Below are 24,099 nucleotides of genomic sequence, written 5' to 3' on the forward strand. Positions count from 1 at the left end.
ACCATCCACTAGTTTTCCATGTTAGAAAACTTTTATTTTTGTATGTTGGAATTTCTTTGTTCCCAGCACACCTGGTGGATACAAAAAGGAACAGAAAGGAGAGACAAAAAAAGTTACTGTTTAGGTATTGGTATTGTATATATGCAGTTTGAGAATATTCAATATTTTGATACAAGGGAAGAGCATGTCTTTAAATTTAATTAGACTATTAGAATCCCATTATTCAAAACAAGATCATAATTTTCTTTATGAACCCTGCTAGATCCCTGTCTGATAAAAGGACAGTTTTCATGTATCTGGTAGCAGATCATAGTTGTAGATTCAGTAGAAAGTAGTTCACAAAACTTTATCCTGCCTAATGCAGTCCACTTTCTTTAGCACTGGTTGTTCTTCTGCATTGCTTTGGATCCTCATGAAAATATACAGGAAGGAGAATAAGGATTTGCCATTGTCTGTCGGGCCCACTGTTTGCATTTTTCATTGTTGAAATCATTCATATCATTTACAATGTAGCTCACTGTTTTATTCCAGAGCGGACAGGAATGGGGAGGGCATGTTCCTGAATGTCTATGTCATGTAAAAATAGGGTTATGGTAGCTAATTGATAAACTCACAGATAAATATATATTGTTGGGCATGTATAGTTTTTTAAAGGTCAGCCTCCCTACTTTTTAAAATGAAAAGGTGTTAATTTAGGCTGTGTGGTGATATTCCAGACAATTCAAAAACAAAATGGACCTAATCAGGAAATTTAGTTCTTGGAGATGTTTGTTGAGATGCAGAACGAATCTGCATTCATTGAAAATTGAAAACCAGTGAATTCTGTTTCCGTAGAAATTTTGGAGATAACCTGGACATAAACTTCATCTTTCAGAGAAAGCACTGAGGATTGCAAAGAGTTGGTGCTCCCAATTCCATGGCTTTCATGCTGTACAGCCCCAGGCAAGTCACTTAACCTCTCAGGCTCTGAACTGCCCCTTTAGGAAGTTAAAATAGGTTTGGTCAGATTATGTCTAATGTCCCTGCAGTTCCAGGTTCTGTGAGTTTGTTGCTGAAACAGGTGCACGATTGTGAAAGAGGGTGCTATTTTGATTGAAGGTACTGCCGACAGGTGTGTTAGTCTGAAAATGAGTCACAGAGGAGGTAAGGTTTTGAATAATGAAAGGGTTTAGTTTTGAGGGGGCAGACAAAGTGCTATTTTGGGGTCTGTAGCCAAAAAGTATTCGTAGGTGGGATATAGTGGGGAGAATTGATTGATTGGGGTGCAGTACATGAACTTCATGTTACATAGTGTGAGGTGAGTTGAAGGTTGATGTAAACTCATCTGAGACTGTTTATTACACACCTGGATGACCTCTCTCTCATTAGCAAGGACCTAGCAGAACCAGTATAGTATAGAGATGAGATGAGCTGAATTCAGTTGGGGAATGGGCTTGGCTTAATACATGGTGGGGCAGTGGTCACCACAGAAACCATGTGACTTGACAGATTGCTAAAGAATTTCCTCCTTAAACACATTTTTCTTGTTTGCTTGTTTTTTATTTTAACTGATGCCTGAAATTCTACCTTTAACATTTTACTGTTTTTGGACTGGTATAAGTCCTGGGAAGGATAACACATTAAAGAGGAAAACATATTCTTGGTCCATGAGAAATCCCAAGTTTGGAAGAGATTAGTGAAATAAGAAAAACGAAGCAGGGAATGACAGCTCAGTTGAAGGAATATCTTGAAGCCCATATTTGCAAGTTCATAAATTGGTACCTGTAGCATTTAATAGCTGCTGAGGACTGCCCGTTCCCAAATGTCTCCTTTAAATGTTTACCCATTTACTAATGGTACCAACACGAGTGCTACTTGTTATGGGTGCTACTTGGCTGGTTCATTGATGGAGTATTTGGTGGTTTAAATGAAATGCAGATTAGCTAAAAATAAATTACTTTCAATAAGGTCAAGGAAGTGAAGGCTGTAAATAAAATATACATTCACAAACAGACAAATGCTATTAGGAAATCCAGCTCAGTCCATGCCAAGCTGTTACTGTCTAAATTGCCTTCTTTCTTCCTGGCTTGCAATTAATTTTTGCTTGTGTGTTTGGAGATTGGGGGAAGGGTAATAGCCTAATGGGTAATGATTTTATTTTAGTATTTTGATTAAAGAGACTAAATAACTTGGACCCTGGATAACCATAAGGACTAAAGCCTTATCCATCAAGCTTAATTTCTAGACAGAAAGTTGTGTTATATTTCTGGATAAATTTAGCATTGTGCTACGTATAATATATACCAAGGAGATGGCTGTGTGGGAGTTATTTTCTACCAGTGCCCCCCCCTTACCATCTTCCTGTTCACTTTTTTTCTTTCTTTAGCCCTCTATTTGACTAGACCCCTTCTGCCCTGTCCTCAAATCCTATAACCATTTGCTCTTTGAAAAGTGGTGCTGAGAGCAAGGACTAGTATTTGGTTACCTCTGGTTTCCTAACTTTTGCATAGCTCCCCATGTCATTATTTTATTCCTTTCCCTGCTGCTATCTTCTCTCTGGCCTGCTACTTATCCCCTTCTGTTTGGGAAACCCATGTGTCTTTGGAAAACCTCATTAGTGTTCCTCTTCTGACAGACATTTCTCAAAGGATAATCTACTAGTCTTGACTACCCTTACAGTTATTTGGATGGTATGAAGTTAATTAAATTAGAATATGGTCGCTCTCTTCACCATTTTATAGGTTATAAACCCATTTTTTTAATTTATAGTAGGACCAGGGAAAAACAGTGAGGAATATATGTGCTAGTACAGTTAATCAAAAATTTTTAAGCTGTCAAACTATTGTTCTATGAAGGAAATATCCTCCAGCACTGAAATAAATTAAAGTCTTCTCTCATTTTGGTCAACTTGAGGATTGGGTGAGGGTGGGCATTCTCAGCAACCATGGCACTGTTGAGATGCCCCAATGGAAATGTGGGGCTCCCCAGGACATAGTCTGGGAACAATTGTACTAGTGATTAACTATTTTCCTCCAACCCATCTCTAACAGACCATGTCCATTAGTGGCAAAAAACAAAACCAAAAAACAGGAAATCTGTTTCATGAATCCATAAATACCAAAGTTTTCTAAGCTAGGAACATATATGATTCTAGAACAATATTTGAAATATGTGTATGTGTGTTGGCATATCTATATGTGTATATACACACATGTGGTGTGGTAGGAGTTCTTAACCTGTCCCCTCTCTCCCCCACAGGGGTCCATAAACTCGGAAAGAGAAAGATACCTTTATTTGCACTAACATGTTACTGAAATTTGACATTTTATTCAGTTATCAATATGGGCAACAAATCATAGTAGTGTTAACAATACATATGAATTTGTCACCAGTAAAATTCACAAATATTTTCATATCATGGTAAATTATTGCAGATATCTCAAAATATTATCTTTGTTCATCACTACAAAATTATAGTAGTTATCAGATCTCTTGTTAGATGTTATTTAGTGTGTTAATAAAGAAGCATTTATATTACTATATCACAAATTTTTGATAACTGTATTTCAGCATAATTGGCTTTTCTTCATAATCTTATTTTATTTCAGACATGCAAAAACATTGTTCTGGAAGGCATCATCTGTGGGCATTACCAGCTTGCCAAAAGGGTCAATGGCAAAAAAGAAACGAGATAAATGATTAGATAAATTATATGTGAGGGAAAAAATTACATTTTCTTTTTAGTACATTAGCTGAAGAATTCTTAAATTTACCAGGGAAACATTTGTTACTTATTACTTTATAGTGTGCTTATTTTTCAAGTGCCCTTCACTTCAGAGCATGTAAGCAGGGGTTTAGATTCATTGTAGTAACATTTAAAACAACAGCAAAAACAGAAGCCTTATTGGCAGCCTTTTCTCCAACATTCTGATGCCACATATAGTGCAGGACTTTGTGAGAAGAGGGCCCTTTGCCCTTAGACTAGAGACTGTGTCAGGGGGAATTCACCTTTATATCAACTTACATCTGAGGTATAAGCTGTTTTCCCCTCACCGGATTTTAGGTGCTGGTGGAAGTGACTCCCTATTATATCTGTCTCTACATCTCCTCTTAATCCACATAGTAGTAGGTGGCACATAGATGGCAATTAATAAATATTTGTAGAAGGATAAAATGATCCAGAAGCACATTTCATCTGCTTTCAATTTTGCCCTCACAAAACTCAGCACATTCTTAAGAGAGTCTGGGTGGGACGAGAGGGCCTCTGTCCTCAGACAGAGTAGGGTCAGACTCCTGTCCTCTTTCCCCAGGGCCCCTCTTGGAGCCTGCCTTCTCCAGGTATGAAAAGGATCAGTGGTCATGAGAAGTGACTGACATGGCCTGTGCAGCAATTCCCAGCCCCCCTGTCTCCCTTTATTGGTAAAAATTATAACTCAGCCATTGTCACTGGGATCCACATGATGCTTCTAGAAATATTTACGGTTTCTTTTTTTGATGTGTCCTTGTGAATCACCAGATCAGAGTCCCTCATTAAGACAACCTCTGATTAGTAGGTTTGCATGATGGATAAAATGATGTGGGTTTTGGTCACAAAATGTGTGTTACTTTATCAGCAAAATCATAAGCAGCTCGGGAGCTCATAATGACCCTGCCCGTTTGATTGTTCCTCTTAGGATATGAGTCCCATAAGTTTTACAATCCAGAATTGCCTTCCCCCAGTTTTAAACATTCTTTGTTCTCTTTCCTACAACATCATAGAGGGAAGACTTAAATTTTTAATTCCCAGCCCCTAAAATATGCATAATGGGATGTATAGTTCATTCTAGGAGATATCTGCAGTGTTGAAAAGTTTCATATAAATCAATTAAAAATGCATCGGCAGAAATATTTGTTAAAATAACCTGTAGTAAATTATTTTTGTAAGTAAACAAACTACAGTATCAGGTAAAATCATCACCTAAAAGTTGTTCATTTTGTAAGTTCACACTTTTATAAGTTTTCTTTTTTTTTTTTTTTTTTGGCACATGGCATATGTGGAGATTCAGCAACACTTTTTTCTTCATGATTTTGAATAGAAAAATAAATACTGCAAAATTTTAATAGTGACTTTAAGATGCATCATGATAAGAAATTTACTTCATAACATTGCCATATAAGAGTACTTATTTGGATTGAGGGGTTTAGGGAAAATGAAGTTTCTCATTCAGCTTCTTTAAACAGTCAGATGTATTTGCTTTTGACAGAAGCCTTTAACAGTGCTTCCCTGCCTCCTTAAACCTAGTAAGCTGAGCTCAGTTTGAATCTTGTTTTTTTGAAATGCAACATCATTATGAATGCAAGTTGTTGGACTTTGCTACAATACAGGATATCTTCAGGAATAACAGAGATGTATACAGTTTCTTGCCACTAACTAAATGGTCCAGATTGTGTAGTTTTTATACCTTTCTCATTCTCCAAACTTAGTGCCACTTCAGTGTTACAGAGAATTCTTTGCTGCATTTTTACACTTACTCATTGAAGTATGAGCCTCAGGGCATGTCTAGGCCCCTTGGGTGAAAGAAAGTGAAGAGTATGCCATTCAAAGGGCCATTTGTGTGGACATTTGTTTATGATAAATGTAATTCAGCTGAGTTGGCGGTGGCCTGGATTAAAGAAACCCATCAGCGTTAGTTCATGGAAGAAATACTGAGGGCCTGAACCAGAGCAATAGGAATGGAAAATAAGGAACCAATTCAAGAAACGTTCTGAAGGAGTAGAATTGGCAGGAATTCATGATTGTTCTCTTATAAAGTAAACAGACAAGAAAAATCAGATTTTTAATCTGAAGCTCTTTGCTATTTTTTTTATTAAAAACATACAACTGCATTTATTTATTTATGTATTTATTTATTTAGAAAAATAAAAAATGCAAGCATAAGGAACATAAGAAATACGTATAATCTCAATTAACTAAAGATAGGCTGATTTATGTTCTTTGTATACATACACATGTATGTGTACACACTTGTATGTGTGTTCTTTATACATGCCTGTATGTAGACATACATGCATACATACATGTGTGTATACTTATATATATGTACATGAATATGTCTTACATTTATTCATATGCTATACATACCTTTTAATTTCCTACTGAGATATATTTAAGTTATATTCTACTTTTGCTATCACAAATAATGCTAACATGAACATTATTACAGTTAAATATTTGTATACATCTTTAATTATCATTTATTTTGGATCAGTTCTCAAAAGTAGAATTACTGGATCAAAAGAGGCTTTTGTGTTTTAAAGGTGATTACTAGACATTTCTACATTCAACATTTCCACATTGCCTTTCAGTAAGATTATACCAATTTATACTTTAAATAACAGCCTTTCAGCCCAGGTGACTGGGTGGGTGGTGATGCTATTAATTGAGTTAAACTACATCAGAGGAGAACCTAGTCTGTAGGAGGGAGATACTGGGTTCAGGTTGGGACGTGATAACTGAATTATTTTCATTAACTCCCTAGATAGTCACATTCCTTTGGATTATCTGTGTGATGATAACAACAGTAAAAATAGTAATGACATTTATCATACCGTTACTGTGTGCCCATCTCCTTGCATGAGTTGTCTCATTTAATTCTTGCAACCCTATGAATAGTGGGAAAATTACCCCCATTTTATAGAGGAGAAAATTGAGGTCTAAAGAATTTGAATAACTTGACCAAAGGTACAGAGCTAGTACATAATAGAATAGGAATTCAAGTTAAAACCCAGGCTTTCTTAACAAGTGGATCTTATAAATACAGTATGTAGAGGAGGTAAGGTCACAGTAATTAAGTATTCTCTAAGTCCAGTATGGTAAAGAGCTCTAGCAAAAGAATGGTGGGCACAGTCAGTTCAAAAGCAACTGGTCTACTACTTTTTCCTGGTACATTGCTAATTCATCTCCTTTTTTTCATTATCCACCTCATTTTAAACATTGCCCATTCTTCAAGGCCAAGCCAATATCACTTTTCATCAGTAAAGACTTCCTTGACTATTCAAACCATCTCTTGTTCACCACCACCTGGATCCCACTTGGTGTCTGTCCATCATTGACCTTTATCATGCACTGCCTTGCCCTGGTGGTTATTTTTGAATGCTTCCCAAATATACAGAGAGCCATTTCAAGGCAAGTGCTTTCAGTTAAGTTCATCAGACCTTTTTGTAATTATCAAGGACCAGGCACAGAGCTGAATGTGTTCTATTTCATTTGTACCAGCCACAATCCTGCAAAATTAATACTGTTATTGCCTGCACTTTGTAGAGGAGGATCTGAGGTTCAAAAAGGTAATTTGCTTAAGTTCACATGCATAAACGCTCTATTGATATACTGAGGTGCCTGATGATGACTTGAAGGTCAGTTAGTATTTGGATGGGCAAGAAAAAGGAGAAAGAGCTCTCCTGTTAGTGTGAAGAACAGAGAATAGAATGTGGGGAAATGTTGGGCAACAGCTAATAAATAGTCCCATGAATTAGGATATGAATGCAATTGGGAGCAGCCTTCAGGGCAGCTATAGAGAATGTGAGCATTTTCTCTACAATAGGAAGCCTTTGAAGGTCATTTTCAGCAGATAAGATAACTTTGGGCAGTTTGAAAGCAGAAGGCTAGAGCAATGATTTTCGTCCCACCATCTCTTTTCCAAGAATGTCTCAAAGATCACTAGGAGTATTCAAGAAAGCTTAGTTAAACTTGTAACTTACCTGTCAGGAAGTTCCATAGGCTAAATTAGACATCATATTTATCTGCTTCCTGTAGGCATCACAACTCTATATGATAGCATTTGTTCTCTCATTCTTCATCAAAGCTCTAGTCATCATTGGGGTACTTTTTCCCCTGAGTTAAGAAAAGGAATGATTACTTAAAAGCTTTTTTGTACAGAAATTGAAATAATTGTCCGTCAGAAGTAATTAAAAAGAATGTTTGGTGCCTTAGAGCGTAATTTAAGAAAGAAGGGTCCCAGACTGACAAGTCATTGATGGACAAGGGGAAAGGAGTAGATGATTCTTTATGATAGAAACAAGGATAAAATTGATGAACCTTGGGAGTGCTAAGTTTTCTGTTTTTTATTGACAGTAACTACAGAGAATGAGGAGATAATAAATACTTAACAAAGTTATTGGGGCACCTGGGTGGCTCTGTCGGTTGAGCATCCAACTTACTCTTGGTTTCAGTTTAAGTCATCATCTCAGGATCTTGGAATTAAGCCCTGCCTCTGGTTCCATACTTAGTGGGTAGTCTGCTTGAGATCCTTTCTCTCCCTCTCCCTCTGCCCCCTCTCTCTCCCTGTCTCTCTCTCTCTCTAAAATAAATGGATACATATTAAAAGAATATTAAAAAGAAAACTTAAGATATTAAGGTACAGTGTGTATAAATCTTAAACAGGAGCCAAATCATATTACTGAAACTTATATAATGTCAAAAATACATCTTAGGTTGAGGGGAAAAAACAAAAAAATCTTTTTCCAAGTCCATATTCAAGCATCAGACATGTAAGCCAGATTTTTGTTTCACTTAAGCTTTGAAGAATCTTGAAAGCAGGTTAGTTTATGAAGTATAAGAAAAATTAAACATTTAAGTTAGATATCTTCCAAATCTAATGTTTTTAAAGGAAAATTCAACCTTTCTTTGGAATTCTGTTTCATTCAAGTTACAAGATTATTTTCTTAATGTTATCTACAGTTGCATGCTTTTTTTCTTCATTCCTCCTTTTTCCCTATTCAGATTCTACCTCCTGAAAATATTCTTACTGTAAGATCTCCTTGCCCGACAACCTTTTTAAGTAAGAACCATTTTTATCTACTCTGGCCAGATTGTCATCTGATAATCTTATTATGGATCAAACAATCTGTAGTAAAAGAAAAAAGCACTATATTTATATGTGCCATAAAGTCAGTGGCTTTGAGAAGGTAGAAAAGAGAGGAACATAAAAACAATTTAATGGTGGGGACCTCTCATTATGTTATAGAATAATCTGCTTTGGCAGAGGTTTTTCTTCTGAAGAACTTCGTTTTTTTACTTGCTCAAAATTTAAGCAAAATTGCATAATAAAAATTATTTACCAATGATTCTGATTATTTAAAATTCACTAAATTTTAATGGGAGCTTTTCCTCAAATTGTATGAATATTTCTTTTTGCTAATAAGAAACCTCCAGGAAATAAAAAAGGAAGATAAACCAACCAAACTCCAGAAACTGCTTAATGTGTTTAACCTCTTAAAGACAAAGTAGCAAAAATGAACGCATGAAAAATTTACGAGTAGCCATTGTATGTCCTATTTCCATAATATGGAAACCCACAGATTTTTGGCTATGATACTGAGTACCTTGTATAACCTGGAGAGAGTTTAAAACAGTACCAGTTTAGAAATTTAAACATTGTAATAATTTTTAAATATCATGATTGGGGTCTTTTTATCTTTTCAGCAAATGCAAATATTAGAAACCATACCTTGAAAATAAATATATTTGGGGGACACACACACACATACACAAATATCCCATTTAAATGTTTCTTTTTAAGTAGGCTCCATACCCAACATGGGGCTTATCTCAACCGTAAATATGTTTCTTTTTAAAACCCATCTTTAAATAAAGTGGATGTGATGTGCTACTTTTAGCATGAAAATTTATTGGTACGTCTCTGTTCAAACTTACTTCCCATGTTTTCTTTAGTAAGACCAATGTTAGCAGGAAAAGTTACAGCGCCTGCCGAGATTCTCTTCACTGTACACAAAGTAGATGTTATTAAACTGGGGAGAAAGATTAATGTATTTCCTCCTAATTCCATAGAGGAGAACATGTATCTTTATTAATGTTAATGGTGGGGACCTCTCATTATGCTATAGAATAATCTGCTTTAGCAAAGGTTTTTCTTCTGAAGAACTTCATAACATTTAAAGGTTAATATGTTAGGTAAAGAACAGTATCTTAAGATAAGCATTTTTATTACAGGACATGATGGGATGGTTTTTATTAAATTATATGATGATTTGAATGGGGAAGAAGAAAAAGTGCATCACTTCTTGCCCTCAACTTTAATGCGTTTAATCAAATAATGACCTTCTGGAAAATAGTTAATTTTAAGCATTTGGAAAGATCAATACCACTTTGTCACCAAAAAATGGCCTAGACGATGAAATTTGATGTGTTTAAAGTATCCTTTCACCCTCTTAACTGAGTAAATAATTTAAAATGCTTTCAATATTGCTTTGCCACTGTTCTGTTTCTCACTGTTTGAAATGTGATGATTGTTCTTGAAAAAGAGGGTTGAAGTTGGTACGGGAAGCATCCGAGCCTCAAACCTGGAAGCGGAGTTGTACCTGCACAAGGCCCTGTGTGTGTGTGTCTGCATTAGGGCCCCCAAAGAAGTGCTGTGTGTTAAGACTGTATTTGAGGCAGAGTGTGTTAAAAACATAAAAAGTGTGAAACTAGAATGCTTCTGGAATGTTAAAGGGATAGCTTAAAACACTGCTAGTCACCGTGCATCTTTGTGATATCTTTAAACCTTCATGCTAAAGGTGAAAGATTCCGCAACTCTGACAATTAGAACCCATTTTCCCCCCAGCTTATAGAACATTGATATGAAATTACCCTTGAGTGCCGACAGCTTTGTAAATAAAAAAAAATTGCCCTCTATTAGCATGTTTGTGGGCAGATTAAAAACTGTCTTCATTAGCATAAGTAACACTTACGAATTCTTTTAAAAGTAGAAAATTATTTGCTGAATGATAAATTGCTAGCTTTATAGTTAGTTGTTGAAAATGTACTCATTCAAAATGCCTGGTGTAGTTTAGTCTACAATACTGAATTTTTGTTGGAAGTACTATTTAATGGATTATGTACTTAATCCTTGTTCCTACTACTTGCTCAAATGTAATTCATGCTTTCCACTAAAATGTTTGTATCAAATACGTCCCTATTTAGATTGATTTCTTTTAATATCATATATTATTATACTATATGCCCCAGAGATTGGAACAAAATACTCCTGCAAATAACACATAAAAGATGAGGGTGAGGGGGAATAAATACAGACTATAAAATGTTTTGCTTTTTAGAACTCAAATTATCCTTCCGTTTCTTAAAATGCATTTTTCCTTCTTCGTTGCAGCAAGAATTGTCATTTTCTTTCTCTTTTTTTTATAGCTCTTGGGTTTAAAATGTATATGTAACAGTAATATATACGTATCTGTGTATTGTGTGAAAGGACTTTTTTTTCTTAGAGAATGCTGAAACCTCTTTTCCCCTGGAAAACTAGTTGTGCTCTGTGCTCCCAGCTCTGTCACAGAACAGACCCCGGAAGGGTTCTCTTTTTATGTGCGTGAGACTGTAGAGGTACAATAAATTCCATTCAGGAAAGGAGGTTACTTCTCTGACTCAATTAGAATCATTGCGTACCCCTTCTCCGTTAAAATGTTCGAAGTGAATTGACTTGAATTAATTGTTCTAAAAGGAGTGGAGTGGAAATCAGGGATTGAGTTTGGTTGGAAATTAGCAGCTGAGAGATGAAGGTGCCAGGATTTTTATTTAAATGTGGTACAACAAGATTCTGTCAGTAAAGCACATCATTAGAATATTGAGTTTAGAACTGCTAATTTTTCCTTTAAAATGAGCATACAGTCATGTGTTTCATGGACCATAATAAATTGCCATTGTGTTGTCATTGAGTTTGTTTTGCTTTTTTTCAGTACTGGTTTGGCAGTCATTCTGCATTTTCTCTCTTTCCTTCCCCCCCCCCCCCCCCCCGCCCCGATCTTACTTTTTTTTTTTTTTTTTTAAATAGATCCCTCACCAAAACCAGTCAAACGAATGTTATTTATTTCGTGCAGTCTTAGGTTTAGCATCTTCTGCACCATTTTCTTGCTTACGGTAGCAAGACATTTGCAGATGGTTCTTGGTTACTATAAAGTACATAACAGTATTTCCTTTGTGGCAGATGGATTTAAGACTTTTAGTTCTCAATAAATGTAGGTTTACAATACATAACTTTACAGGATTTGTGTTGTATATAACAGGTTTGAACATATTATCTCAGAATTCATCTGCATGGCATTTTCAGCTTATTCAGGGTTCATGCCAGTTTTTTTAAGTAATAGGGGAGCGCTGTGATTGATAGCAACAGCTCAAGGCGTGATTTTGAATAGAAACAAAGGGTTTAGAACAGAAGGTGTCAAATTAAACTTCGTCAGTTTGAAAAGTAGTAACATCCTGAAAGTTTTACTAATTTATTTACATGTGGCTACTGTTTATATTTTGCCCTCTTTATATGCAGTGTAATGTTGCTTGGCAAATTTACTACATTTAAACTTTAGGTTGTTCCTTGTACCATTTTAGTTTTCTGAGAATGGATCGGTCTCATTATTTTAAGGCTGCTACTCTCCTGTCTTTTCTACTGTACAGAACAGTCGTGATCTAATTTAATTTGGGGAGTAGCTCACTACTCCTACCTATGGTCTTATAATATTTCAAGTCCCAGAGACCACTCTTAAAAATGTAATTATATTCACATTTTGCAACAAAGTACTGCATTTCATTCCTTGTCTCTCTTCTACCAAGTGAATCTATACATTTATCATTTAAAAACCAATATAGTACTTAGGAGAATCATCATTATTTGTCAGATATTACAATATTCTGACATGTTCATTGTCTTACCAAGTTTGTTTGCTCTAACAATATCACTTAGGAAAAAATGACCTAGAAAAAGGTATTGGGGCGTTAGAAAGCATTTGGCTTTTTTAGTCACTTTGTGCAAGACATAGATCAGATTACTGTCATCATTAATAGAGTCTCAATTGATAGGATTTGAGGTAGTCAGAATATTCCAAAGTATTTAAATAGTATTAGAATGAATTAATCTTATCTTTGCCAGCATAAATTGGGAATGTGCCAGTGTCTCTGATGACAAAGAACTAGTGTGTCAAAATGTCTGTTTTCCATTATTTTTTAAGAGATATGCACATCAAGAAAAGCACTACCCCCCTTTTAGTTCTTTTTTTTTTTTTTTCTTTTTGGAATACCCTTGTAGAGCTAACAGTTCCCAGCTGCACCGTTAAATATTTTTCTAAGAAGCATCTGATTTCAGTCTCTTAAAATCATCATGTCTCTTGAAAGGCTAGCAGAGACATGCTTCAAACTTATAATTCATCAAATTATTTTTAGATAAGGAATTAGAAGTATTATTTAAGGGCAGAGGTTAATAGCAAACTACTGGAAATGTTATGTTAGTCACGGGCAATTAATAAAAATAAGGATCCATCTCATAAGTATAGAGACACAGAAGTGACAATATGAGCAAAATATTTGTTGAATGAGTCAGGGCTCTTTTTCTGAAATATTTGTTAAACCAGCATGAGTGTGATTGTTTAGGAATTAGCTATCATTATTAGCCATTTTAAAAGAACTAATGATTTTCTTTTCCAAAGAACATCTGTGATCCACATGTTTTTTCACATATATCCAAGTGCTAACTGATCTGTTACTTTAAAAAGTTTCTAAAGGATTGGAAAAATTATTGGAGTTTTTCAGCTCTCTCCAAGAAGCTTTTCTTATGTGAATTGTTCTTAATTTAACTTTAAGCAAATTTTAGTTACAAGTGTTTATTTCTTTCACACACACACAAAAAAAAAAATCTTAGATACTCAATGTTTGGCACTTACTGCAATAGTATATACAATACTAGCTAAGTACAACCCCCCCCCCCCCAACAACTTTTCTGTTCTGTTTTTTATGAACCTTCTGACATTTTAAAAGGTAAATAGAATTGTAGCAGTTTTGCTCTATTTAGGCATGGGAGCTTGTCAATTGCTATAACTGAAGAATGGAGAGAAAGGGGAGGAGGAGAGTCATCTCAACCATAGCTAATAGTCAAGCCTACAGGAAGACAGATATCTAAAATCTGCACAGCATCCAAACTTAGAGGTAAAGTGTAAAGAAATAGCTGAGATTTGGAAAGTATAAAATGTTTTCATGGCTCAATCCAGATAGCAAATATTTGCCAATAAGAGCTAAATAAACAACATCTCCAGGGCACTGTATGCAAGTGGGTCTCAAATACTTCAAATACTCAAATGCAGTTTGAGAGTTAATATTAGACTCCTATAAATAGAGCTAAAATATGACACATCATCATATTTTTCTAGAAATAAACATAGAATTGCCATGGTTAGAAAAGAAGCATATTCAGTGACATGCTAATCACAATTATTATTTTTTTTAACTATTATTCTCTCAGGTAAATGTTCAGTTTACTGCCTGTGCTCATAGCCTTGAATTGCACATTCAGTGGCGTTGAATGAGTGCATGATTGCATGACTATCCCCTTGTACATATTTGTTTAATTATAGGACCTGTTGAGTAGAGAAACAAATATCTCAGAAAAATTAGTAGATCTCAGGTTTAGCAACAGTCATTCACCCTTGGCTGGTCAGTAGTGGGCTTTGGGAAACTGATGTTATCAGCTTTCCAGCTTTTCTTTTAAATTCTCACAAATAAGCCATTTGGGGGGAAGTGGGCCTTATTTCTTTTCACTGTATATTGCAATTAGAAGGGGAAGGAACATTTTCTCCAGTGGTTCAGTTTCAGATAAAGGGAAGAAAAGTCATTTCATTCTCTGGTCTCACCCCAAACAACATTTGCACAACACACACAAACTCTCCTTGGCTAGTAAAAATCAGATAATAAACTGCTCATTCCACTCCTGTCCAACTCATTTACTTGGAATTTCCAAGAAACTCCTTTATCTTTGGTCAAGTCACTAAAGTAGAGCCTAAGAGGGAATCAGGTATGTATGACTTTATGAAGGACTTGGAAGGAGTGAGGGAGGGTAGGGAAAAGGAAGGGGTCCAGTAAGAATATGGTCTCAGGTAGTCTGTATTGATGAAGGAAGGCAGGGCAGAGGGGCATCTCCAAAGAGTAGATTGAAGGGTTGAATGAATTGTCACTTTGGAGGAAGAGGGCAGGGACATTGTACCACTGGTAAGCCAGTCATTCACCACCCCAGCATGAGGGGGTCAAGTGAGGATGTGGAGTAACCGTCCACTCATCTCCAGGTAGAGATGACTCCAGATATTGATCCAAAGAAGTGTAGCTGTTAGCAGGCAGCATGGCAGCGGAGGTAGTTGCCTTGCCAGTGAGGGGATCTGGGTTGGGACTGTCTCCCTCTTACTCTCCACCCCAATGGTGAGTGTTCATTGTGGCAGCCGAGATGAAGGATGTTTGAGATGAGGATTTGAAAATGTTAGACAATGTACTCTGTAAGACCACTCATTTCTTGATACTCTGAAGATCAAAAATGGGGCCTTAGGGGAGTCATCAGAGAGGTTCAGGTTTTGGTATTCACTGGACATTTCCTTCTCTCTTAACTCAGGAAATCTATTAAAATTCTTGTCTGGTGAATCATATGTTGCGCACTGTAGTGGGCAGGAAAAAACAGGCTCTGAGATGCCTTTCTGGAAAGTTTTTGGAGAAGTCTTCTAATGCCCATTCTGATCATTATGCTTTACACTGGACAATATTCTTGCTCACACTACTGCCTGTGTCCTTTCTCTCTCTGTCACACACACATACACACACACACACACACACATTTACACATAGTTTCCTTCCTAATACAAAAAATCATAAACTTTAGGGAATCCTTTCAGAAAACAAATTATTTTAAAAATCTGTCCTATCTCTTCTTAAATACCTTCAGGCTCTCAGATGGCTGCTCATCAGACAAGAACGTTGGGCAAGACAAGAAGCACATTCAGCTTTGCCTTTCTCCTATTTCACATATTGCAAAGTCCGTGGTAAATGTGTCTTGCCCTTGGAATCTTAAAAAACATGACCCTCCTTTAAGATGCAAATCTGAACATTTATTAGAAACAGAGCCTGCCTTCTTGACAGCCACAGCTATTCTCCCTTAACAGGTTAAAAAACATTTTTTGAGATTGGAGTGTTTGGAGCTTATGAAGAAAGTTAACTTTACAAGGTCTTTTCTTTTTAGCTCTTAATGGAAAATATCAGTCCCCCCACAGGCATGAACTGACCTATTATGCCCTTGTCTCTAAGGGGTGGTTGTGTGAGCTGTTACGCTGGAAAGAAGATCCTTCTCCAGAAAACAGGACTCTGTGGGAGAACCTCTCCATGATCCGAAGGTTCCTCAGTCTTCCTCAGCCAGAACGTGATGCCATTTATGAACAGGAGAGCAACGCGGTGCATCACCATGGCGACAGGCCGCCCCACATTATCCATGTTCCAGCAGAGCAGATTCAGGTTCGTTTACCTTGGCCAATTCAATATAGCACTAAGTAAATAGAGCTTTAAACTTAGCAGGGAAATTAGCGTTTCTCTTCTTCCCGCCAGTCTAAACATAGGCTTTAGCAAGAGGTAACGATACACTGCCATCTTGCTCTGGGGAATAAAAGGAAAATTAGCACACTTTTTCCAACATGTGTATTGTGCTCCTCTTCCTTCATCTCCCCACCCACAATGTGGCAGGAACCCCCTTTTTTACACTTCTTGTTTGGCAAGTGTGTCTTTGTTAGAACTGGGTTGTTTCTTGTGTGAGAGCTCAAATTTTGTTTTTGTTTTTTAAAAATCCATTTAAGAAATACCACCGATTCCTTAATGCTACTAATACTGCCCTTTAGGAAAGGAATTACTGCTGTTTCCGTAGAGGTGATTTGTACAGTCGCAACTCTATATAACCTTGGATACTGTCCAAAAAGAGGAGGGGAGGGAAACCTAATTGGAATCTTGTTTCTGACTCCTTGGCCCTTCCTTCACCTTGTAGTTGTCTCCTGACACCCCCACAGAACACAGGTTAGGGGTGAGTCATGTCTGTTTGTCTTTCCTTTAGAGCCCCTCTCCCACCACCCTTGGGACAGGAGATTCTAGAGGCGTTTTCTTACCAGGCCTGCTGACCCCTGCACCGTGGCTCGGTGCTGCTCCTCAGGTGAGCGGGCACAAGTTACAAGTTACCTATACCAGCAAGAGAGGGGGTGGCATAAAGACCTGCTCCCTTGGTCAGAATTTTCAGACTTGCAAAGGACATACTATAACCGTGGTGGTGGCCAGAGACCACTGTGCCAGCGGATTCAGCCTTGTGCTTATTAGCTGGTCATGTCATGGAACTTGTCTCCATTCATCCACTGAGGGAACTCCCCTATGAATCTAGATTGGGAAGTTCTGGAATCAGATAGTTTGTTGGTGCTCTATGGCCTTGATTTCAAAGGAAGCATATTGAATGAACTGGAGCTGTAGAACGTATTTCTGTGAAATCCAAGGGAATGTTTTTAGCTTTTCCCGTTAAGAGAAAATGCCTCTGCCTTCCAGAGTCCTAAAATTCTACTGTCTTTGTTGAATCACCTGCATTATTTCTTGGTATTGCTGTGGGGGCGGGTGGAGACTATATATGTACACACACATATATATGGGTAGCTAAAACCAACAATAATAGGGTTATCCACCCACTAGGAAAAAAAAAATCCTTGAGTATGTATTAAAGATAAATTGGAAAAGAGAATCCCTTAGGATATCAAGCACTGAAATCATCACGAAAGCCTGAAAAACGTACTGCTTGGCAAAAACAAAGAGAAAGGTATATATATATATATATATATGTTAAGTAATAAAAATAGTACTTGTTTGAAAAAGTAAATTGTTTTTAATAAAACTGTTTCTTAGGGGGATAAAAGGAAATGGTTAGGCACAGTCTAAAGGCTCTAATATTTTGCCGCTCACTCAGGTTGATTTCTTTGATGATAAGAATTATGGATACAGAGTATACAGTATGTGCATGTGTCACACATTTGTTATGTATAATTGTGTATGGAAATTACCGCACGTGTACAGACACTAATTACGAAAAAGTGTCTGTATACACTAAATTTAAATCCTAATCACATCTGAGTTTACTATAGACAAAACAATTTACTAGCCGTTATATGGTGCATCAAACTTTTATTTTCCGGTAAGAAGAAAAAAAAAAACTTGCAGTGTCAGCCTAGTGCAATTTGATAAGAAATTGTATGTGTATTAAATCGGAACTGACTGGTAGGAAATTCACAAACGTGAGAATCTCAGAAATCCTTCGGAGTCTTAAGGGATAATGCTGAAGAAGAACAGGCATTTATCCATTTTATTTGGAATTTAAATAAACTTTATCTTCTTGCTCCTTGCTTTAGCCATGGATGAAATGGGGTCAAAACACAGGTTTCTTTCCCCCCGCGGGCCTGTAGCACTCCTTTCTAAAACGTCTTTGAAATCCTTACGCCTCAATCTTCATTTAATTTTTAAAAATTTGTACTTATTCATGAGAGACCCAGAGGAGAGAGAGGCAGAGACACAGGCCGAGGGAGAAGCAGGCTCCCTGCATGGGGAGCCCGATGAGGGGCTCGATCCCGGGCCCGGGGTCACGCCCTGAGGTCAAGGAGGTAGATGCTCAACCACTGGGCCCGCCCAGGTGCCCCTTCAATCTTCATTTTAAATCTCTGTTAATTATTTCCATCATCGTTTGCTCTGCTGTCTTCGGCTTCGGATGGGTATCCTTCTGGTGAAGGTTGTGGCTCACATTTTCAGTGCGCGGAGTTTTCATTCCGTGAGCCAGACCGAAAATGAAGGGTGGAGACGCTCCCCTGACCTCCGATGAGGAAGCAAGCCCCCCCTCCCCATCAGTCACCCCCCATCAGTCACCCCCTCCCCCGTCAGTCACCCCCCATCAGTCACCCCCCTCCCCCATCAGTCACCCCCTCCCCCATAGTCACCCCCCTCACCTATCAGTCACTCCCCTCCCATCAGTCACCCCCCCTCCCCATCAGTCACCCCCCTTCCCCATCAGTCACCCCCTCCCTCATCAGTCACCCCCTCCCATCAGTCACCCCCTCCCCCATCAGTCACCCCCTCCCCATCAGCCACCCCCTCCCATCAGTCACCCCCCCTCCCCGTCAGTCACCCCCCTCCCCTATCAGTCATGCCCTCCCCCATCAGTCACCCCCTCCCCCATCAGTCACCCCCTCCCCATCAGACACCCCCCCTCCCCATCAGCCACCCCCTCCCATCAGTCACCCCCCTCCCCCATCAGTCACCCCCTCCCCTATCAGTCATGCCCTCCCCCATCAGTCACCCCCCTCCCATCAGTCACCCCTCTCCCCTATCAGTCACCCCTCTCCCCTATCAGTCACCCCCTCCCCCATCAGTCACCCCCTCCCCATCAGACACCTCCCCTCCATCAGACACCCCCCTCCATCAGTTACCCCCTCCCCCATCAGTCACCCCCTCCTCCATCAGTCACCCCCCTCCCCCATCAGTCACCCCCCTCCCCCATCAGACACCCCCCTCCCCCATCAGTCACCCCCTCCCCCATCAGTCACTCCCTCCTCCATCAGTCACCCCCCTCCCCCATCAGTCACCCCCCTCCCCCATCAGACACCCCCCCTCCCCCAGCCCTACTTGCACCTCCCTCCCTGCCTCTTATCTGTTTGACTTCCTTCCCCGCTGCCGTGGGCCATCTGGCGGGCCTCCCTTTTGGTCCCGAATGTTTGCCCGCCCCTCCCGCCTCGGTCGGAGAAGCCGCAGGTAGACCCCCGTGCCCCCCCCCCCTCCTTCGAGGTGGTTTCGCCCGCCGCCGCCGCCGCCGCCGCCGCAGGCAGAGCCCTGACTGTCCGCTTGTGTCTTTGCAGCAGCAGCCGCAGGCGCAGGCGCAGCAGCAGCCGGCGCCGCCGCCCCCGCAGGCGCAGGCGCAGCAGCCCAGCGGGCCCCGGCTCCCCCCGCGGCAGCCCACGGTGGCCTCGCCCGCCGAGGCGGAGGACGACAGCCGGCAGAAGACCCGGCCGCGGACCAAGATTTCCGTGGAAGCCCTGGGCATCCTGCAGAGTTTCATCCAAGACGTCGGCCTGTACCCGGACGAGGAGGCCATCCAGACTCTGTCGGCGCAGCTCGACCTCCCCAAGTACACCATCATCAAGTTCTTTCAGAACCAGCGGTATTACCTGAAGCACCACGGCAAACTGAAGGACAACTCGGGCCTGGAGGTGGACGTGGCCGAGTACAAGGAGGAGGAGTTGCTTAAGGATTTGGAAGAGAGCGTCCAAGACAAAAATGCTAACACCCTTTTCTCGGTGAAGCTAGAAGAGGAGCTGTCGGTGGAGGGGAACACAGACATTAACGCCGACTTGAAAGACTGAGCCCGGAGCATCACCTTCATCCGGCAGCGCCCCTGGGATCGGCACCGGCACCGGCACCGGCGGAGAGGGCCGCCTTGTATTCTCAGAAAAGCCTTCATGTCCACGGCGTGGCCAATGAAGCTTCAGAAACTTGCACAAACAGGAGAGTTGAGAAAGGATGATCCAGACTGCACTAAACGTTTTACTCTGTTTTACAAACTGCTTGGCAGCCCCAGGTGAAGCATCGAGGATTGTTTGGTATTAAAAGTTAGAATTTCTGTTCCCGGGACACATCGAGGTGTGTACCCCGTAGGCATGATACCAGTGATTTTTTTTTTTTTTAATTTAAAAAAAAAAATTTTTTTTTTTATTATTCTGGAGCCTCAAACAAGCATTATAACTTTCTGTGATTATGATTTCCTTCCTTTAATTATTTCTGTAACACTCCACACTGATCTTTGGAAACTCGCCCCTTATTTTAAAAAAAGAAGAAGAAGAAGAAAAAAAAGAGTTTGTTACTCTATTGTATGTTACAAAAGAACTATAGACTGTGGAATGCAGTTTAAAGATGACATATGCCAACAAATGCCTTGTATTATATGGCACTGCCGTAATTCAAATTTGTTTTTATTTTGGAAATAAAAGTTCACTGTAATTTTTTTCATTCTCATTGTTACATGATTTTTTAAAAAATGAAAAGAAAATGTGAAACACAATTTAGTCCTCATTATTTATTTGTAGATCCTGCAGCATCATGTTGTAATTAATTTTTTGGAAGTTTCCGTTAAATGTAATATTGCTTCTCTTGTTACCATACTGATTCTTTTCTATTTATAAATGTATTTTGATGGGCAGTAAAACAAAGTGTCTTAAAAGTTTTAAATAGAGAAAAATGTGCTTTACACAGTTGCCTATAAAAAGTGCTCTATGTTATCCAAGCAATTCATACTATAAGCTTCACTCTTATTGTTGTATGCAATTTTTACTATCATGCAAATAAGCTTAGGTAAATAAAACTAATAGATCACCTTAGAAAATTATGCAATTAATGTGAAAATAATTGATGTTTGCAATGTGTCTTCCTTTGGTTTACAATCAATTTTAAAGCTACATCTGTATAAAATTTCTGTATAAAGGTGTATTTCTTTTTTATGAGTTTATGGCTATGAAAACACCAGCTATTTTGTTACAGCTGGCTGTTTTTATAAGTGTATCACAATTTTCTTTATGCAGAAATGTTCTGATTAGGAGTGGTTATTGACTGTAACTACACAATTAAAATTGTTTGTATGGTATGACATGGTAGGGTTTGTCTGCTTATGTGAAGTAACTTTAAAGAGTCAAAGATGGCCCTCTCAGTTAGGTGCATGTTACTATTTTCTTGATGATATTTTACTGACTTTAAAAAGAGCGATTGAAAAGTCACTTGAAACACTGTAAATTTAAATCACAAACACGTGCTCATTTTTTAAGTTTAAAAGTGAAGACCATAACCTGTTTGGGGTTAACATTTTGCCTAATAAACAAGAGATAGCAGGATGGTCGAAACACCCACCAACAAAAACATAAATCTAGTCTCTAGGAGTTACGTACTTAGAATGAATTCATCTGCATTTTATTTCACAATATTTAATTATGGCAACACTTTTTTTGAAGCTAATGTATAAATATTTTAAAGGCCTTTACCAGTAACATAAAGTAGGGGAAAAATGGACCTTCTGTATAAAAACCTCTTAGCAATGTATTTTTTTAAGTTATGAATGGAATATAAGTTAATAACTCTGAGCTCATTTGGTTGTGTATGTCATAACTATAAGAACTAAATGAAGAAAATAACACACCTGGAATTTAAACACAGTCTTCAGAATCCTTGCAACGTAAAACTCCATACACTCCGAGATACAAAAATGAGGTGTGCTAATGGTCATGGAATGGATTGAGGCCAGTGTTGCAGTTTTTGATTATTATTTCTTTGTATTCACTTTATCTCTTGCTGCTTCTTTTTAAGATTTCCTAGATGTTAATAGGGGTATCTGGATTCCTTGATAGTTGGTTCTGAAATTGTCCAATCTCTTCATGCCTAACATCTTTCCAGGCACTGATGAGCTCATTGGTAGGCAACTGGGCTGCTTTAATGTTGAACTTTTACTTAAGAAACTAAAATGGCATCATTGAAGACTCCCAATTCAGCTGTAAAAGTACTATTTACTTTTGAAGCACAGCTGAACTACTTTGAAGGCAGCTGGTTTGCTGTAACAAAATTGTATCGAAAAAAAGTTTTCAATTCTTTTTATTAAATGAGAAGACAACTTTTAAACATTCTTGCTCACTTCGAGTTTGGAAAACCATTTGAGGAAAAGAAATTTAATATAATAGAAACTAGATTTCATGTATTTAAAAAAATGAGTAGAAACTAGTGTGCCATGAAGTTTGTTTTTTTTTTTTTTTTTTACCAAATCCTTTCTTCCTCTTTTTTTTCCCCCCCTCTGGGTTTAGAGGGAAAAGCTAAAGCAAGAAGTAGTCTTTTATTATTTTAACCAGCCCCAACAGAATATAAGGTGCCAGAAATTTAATTTTTTAGAAGGAAAATTGGATTGCCATTACGATTTTGCCATTCCCAATAACCTAATTTCTTTTGAAATAACATTTTGGATGCATTTGATGAGCGTGTGTAAGGAATCAATACAATACTAATAATACTCTCACTTGGACCCTTTAACTTAAACAGCATCATCTTCCTAGATATGATATTTTAAGCCAAAAACAAATAAATTAAAAGCACAGATCAAAAAACAGTGATGGTCATAATGGAGTGAGCAAAATTGTTTTCAGAGAAGATGGCACAATTTGGAGATGATTTGTTTGGGTCATCTTCCACATTGCTCCCCCAATGTCATTTAATGTTCATACCAGTCCTCTTACTACCAGTGGCTATGGTAAAACTCCTTGAACAAGCTTCATTGTGTCCACGTATTTCAGAAACTTTTAGAAGCTGGGCATGACATAGCGCTTTGTGCTGTTAAGACCTTAGCAGAGTCAGGTAGTTTACGGGTAATATTCAACCTTGTGCATCTGAATCTGTCATAGATTCCTTCCCTCAGCACTTTGCCACTAATTTGTATTACACTCTGTGGCCATATAATACTTGCACATTATGCAAAAAATAATGTTGACAGTATCTCCTTGGCACGTAATATGCAGAGTTGACACATAACCTTTGAAAACCAAGGTAACTAATATGTGTGCCCTAGTTGTATGGCACTTGGTTAAAAAATCTGTACATATTATGTATAAAATGTGTATTAACATTTAGTACTAAGGAATTCTGAGCTTAAAAGAAGTGGTTTTTTTTTTTTCCAAGTAGTGATATCTATATCTAACTGTGCTTATCTAAAATATATAGCTTGAGTAGAAGACATTTTCAAATGGTTCAGCATTGAGTAAAAATGACAATCCCATACATTTCATTATTAAATTCTGCCCTATTCCCTATTGTTATCATCAGTTGATACTAAGGTCCTTGATTGTCACAATATTATCAATAAATGAGGTATTCTGAACTGCCTGGTGATATTTTCAAAAAGAGCAATTAAAATGTGTATACCCTATTTCTATAGCCAATAAAAAAATAGAACTACCTGGCTGATGCAAGCCAAAAATTTGCATGATAGTGTGGAAACCAATGAAGGTCCAAAAATATTAATCACGTTTAAAAAATATCAAAAGATACTGGTACTATAGTTTATCTTACAAATGAGTATTTTTGACTTTTAAAGGGGGCATATTCATATTCTGGATTCAGTGTTTCTTCGGAAGCAATCCTTTTAATGTAAATACTAAATACTTGCATGTCTTTTGACAAAGGTTAAATTACAATCTATTAACATGCACATTTTTGATAAAATATAAAGTACCCTTATTTAAAAAAAAAATGTG

The 24,099-nt window shown here is 38.1% G+C and overlaps 1 protein-coding gene and 1 long non-coding RNA gene across 9 annotated transcripts in view; one reads left to right on the forward strand and one right to left on the reverse strand.

Annotated features, from left to right (window-relative positions):
* Positions 1–23,723, forward strand: part of SATB1 (SATB homeobox 1) — a 101,187-nt gene extending 77,464 nt beyond the window's left edge. For 6 of the 8 annotated variants that reach the window (XM_035705137.2, XM_035705139.2, XM_035705138.2 and 3 more), the window contains 3 exons: positions 16,070–16,273; positions 16,860–16,955; positions 19,681–23,723. In XM_035705137.2, coding sequence (XP_035561030.1) covers positions 16,070–16,273; positions 16,860–16,955; positions 19,681–20,184 — 804 coding nt within the window. In that variant the 3' untranslated portion in view covers positions 20,185–23,723. The remainder of the gene's footprint in view (positions 1–16,069; positions 16,274–16,859; positions 16,956–19,680) is intronic. The other 2 variants (XM_035705142.2, XM_025448717.3) reach the window with 2 other exon arrangements.
* Positions 13–17,135, reverse strand: LOC112660951 (uncharacterized). Its single transcript, XR_003137337.3, has 4 exons — positions 16,912–17,135; positions 16,048–16,283; positions 7,717–7,849; positions 13–71 (listed from the first exon to the last, which is right to left on the reverse strand). It is a non-coding gene; the product is annotated as an uncharacterized LOC112660951 (long non-coding RNA).
* Positions 23,724–24,099: the final 376 nt, after the last annotated feature.

This window comes from Canis lupus, chromosome 23 (assembly GCF_003254725.2).
Source record: "Canis lupus dingo isolate Sandy chromosome 23, ASM325472v2, whole genome shotgun sequence".
In the NCBI taxonomy this organism is placed as follows: Eukaryota; Metazoa; Chordata; class Mammalia; order Carnivora; family Canidae; genus Canis; species Canis lupus.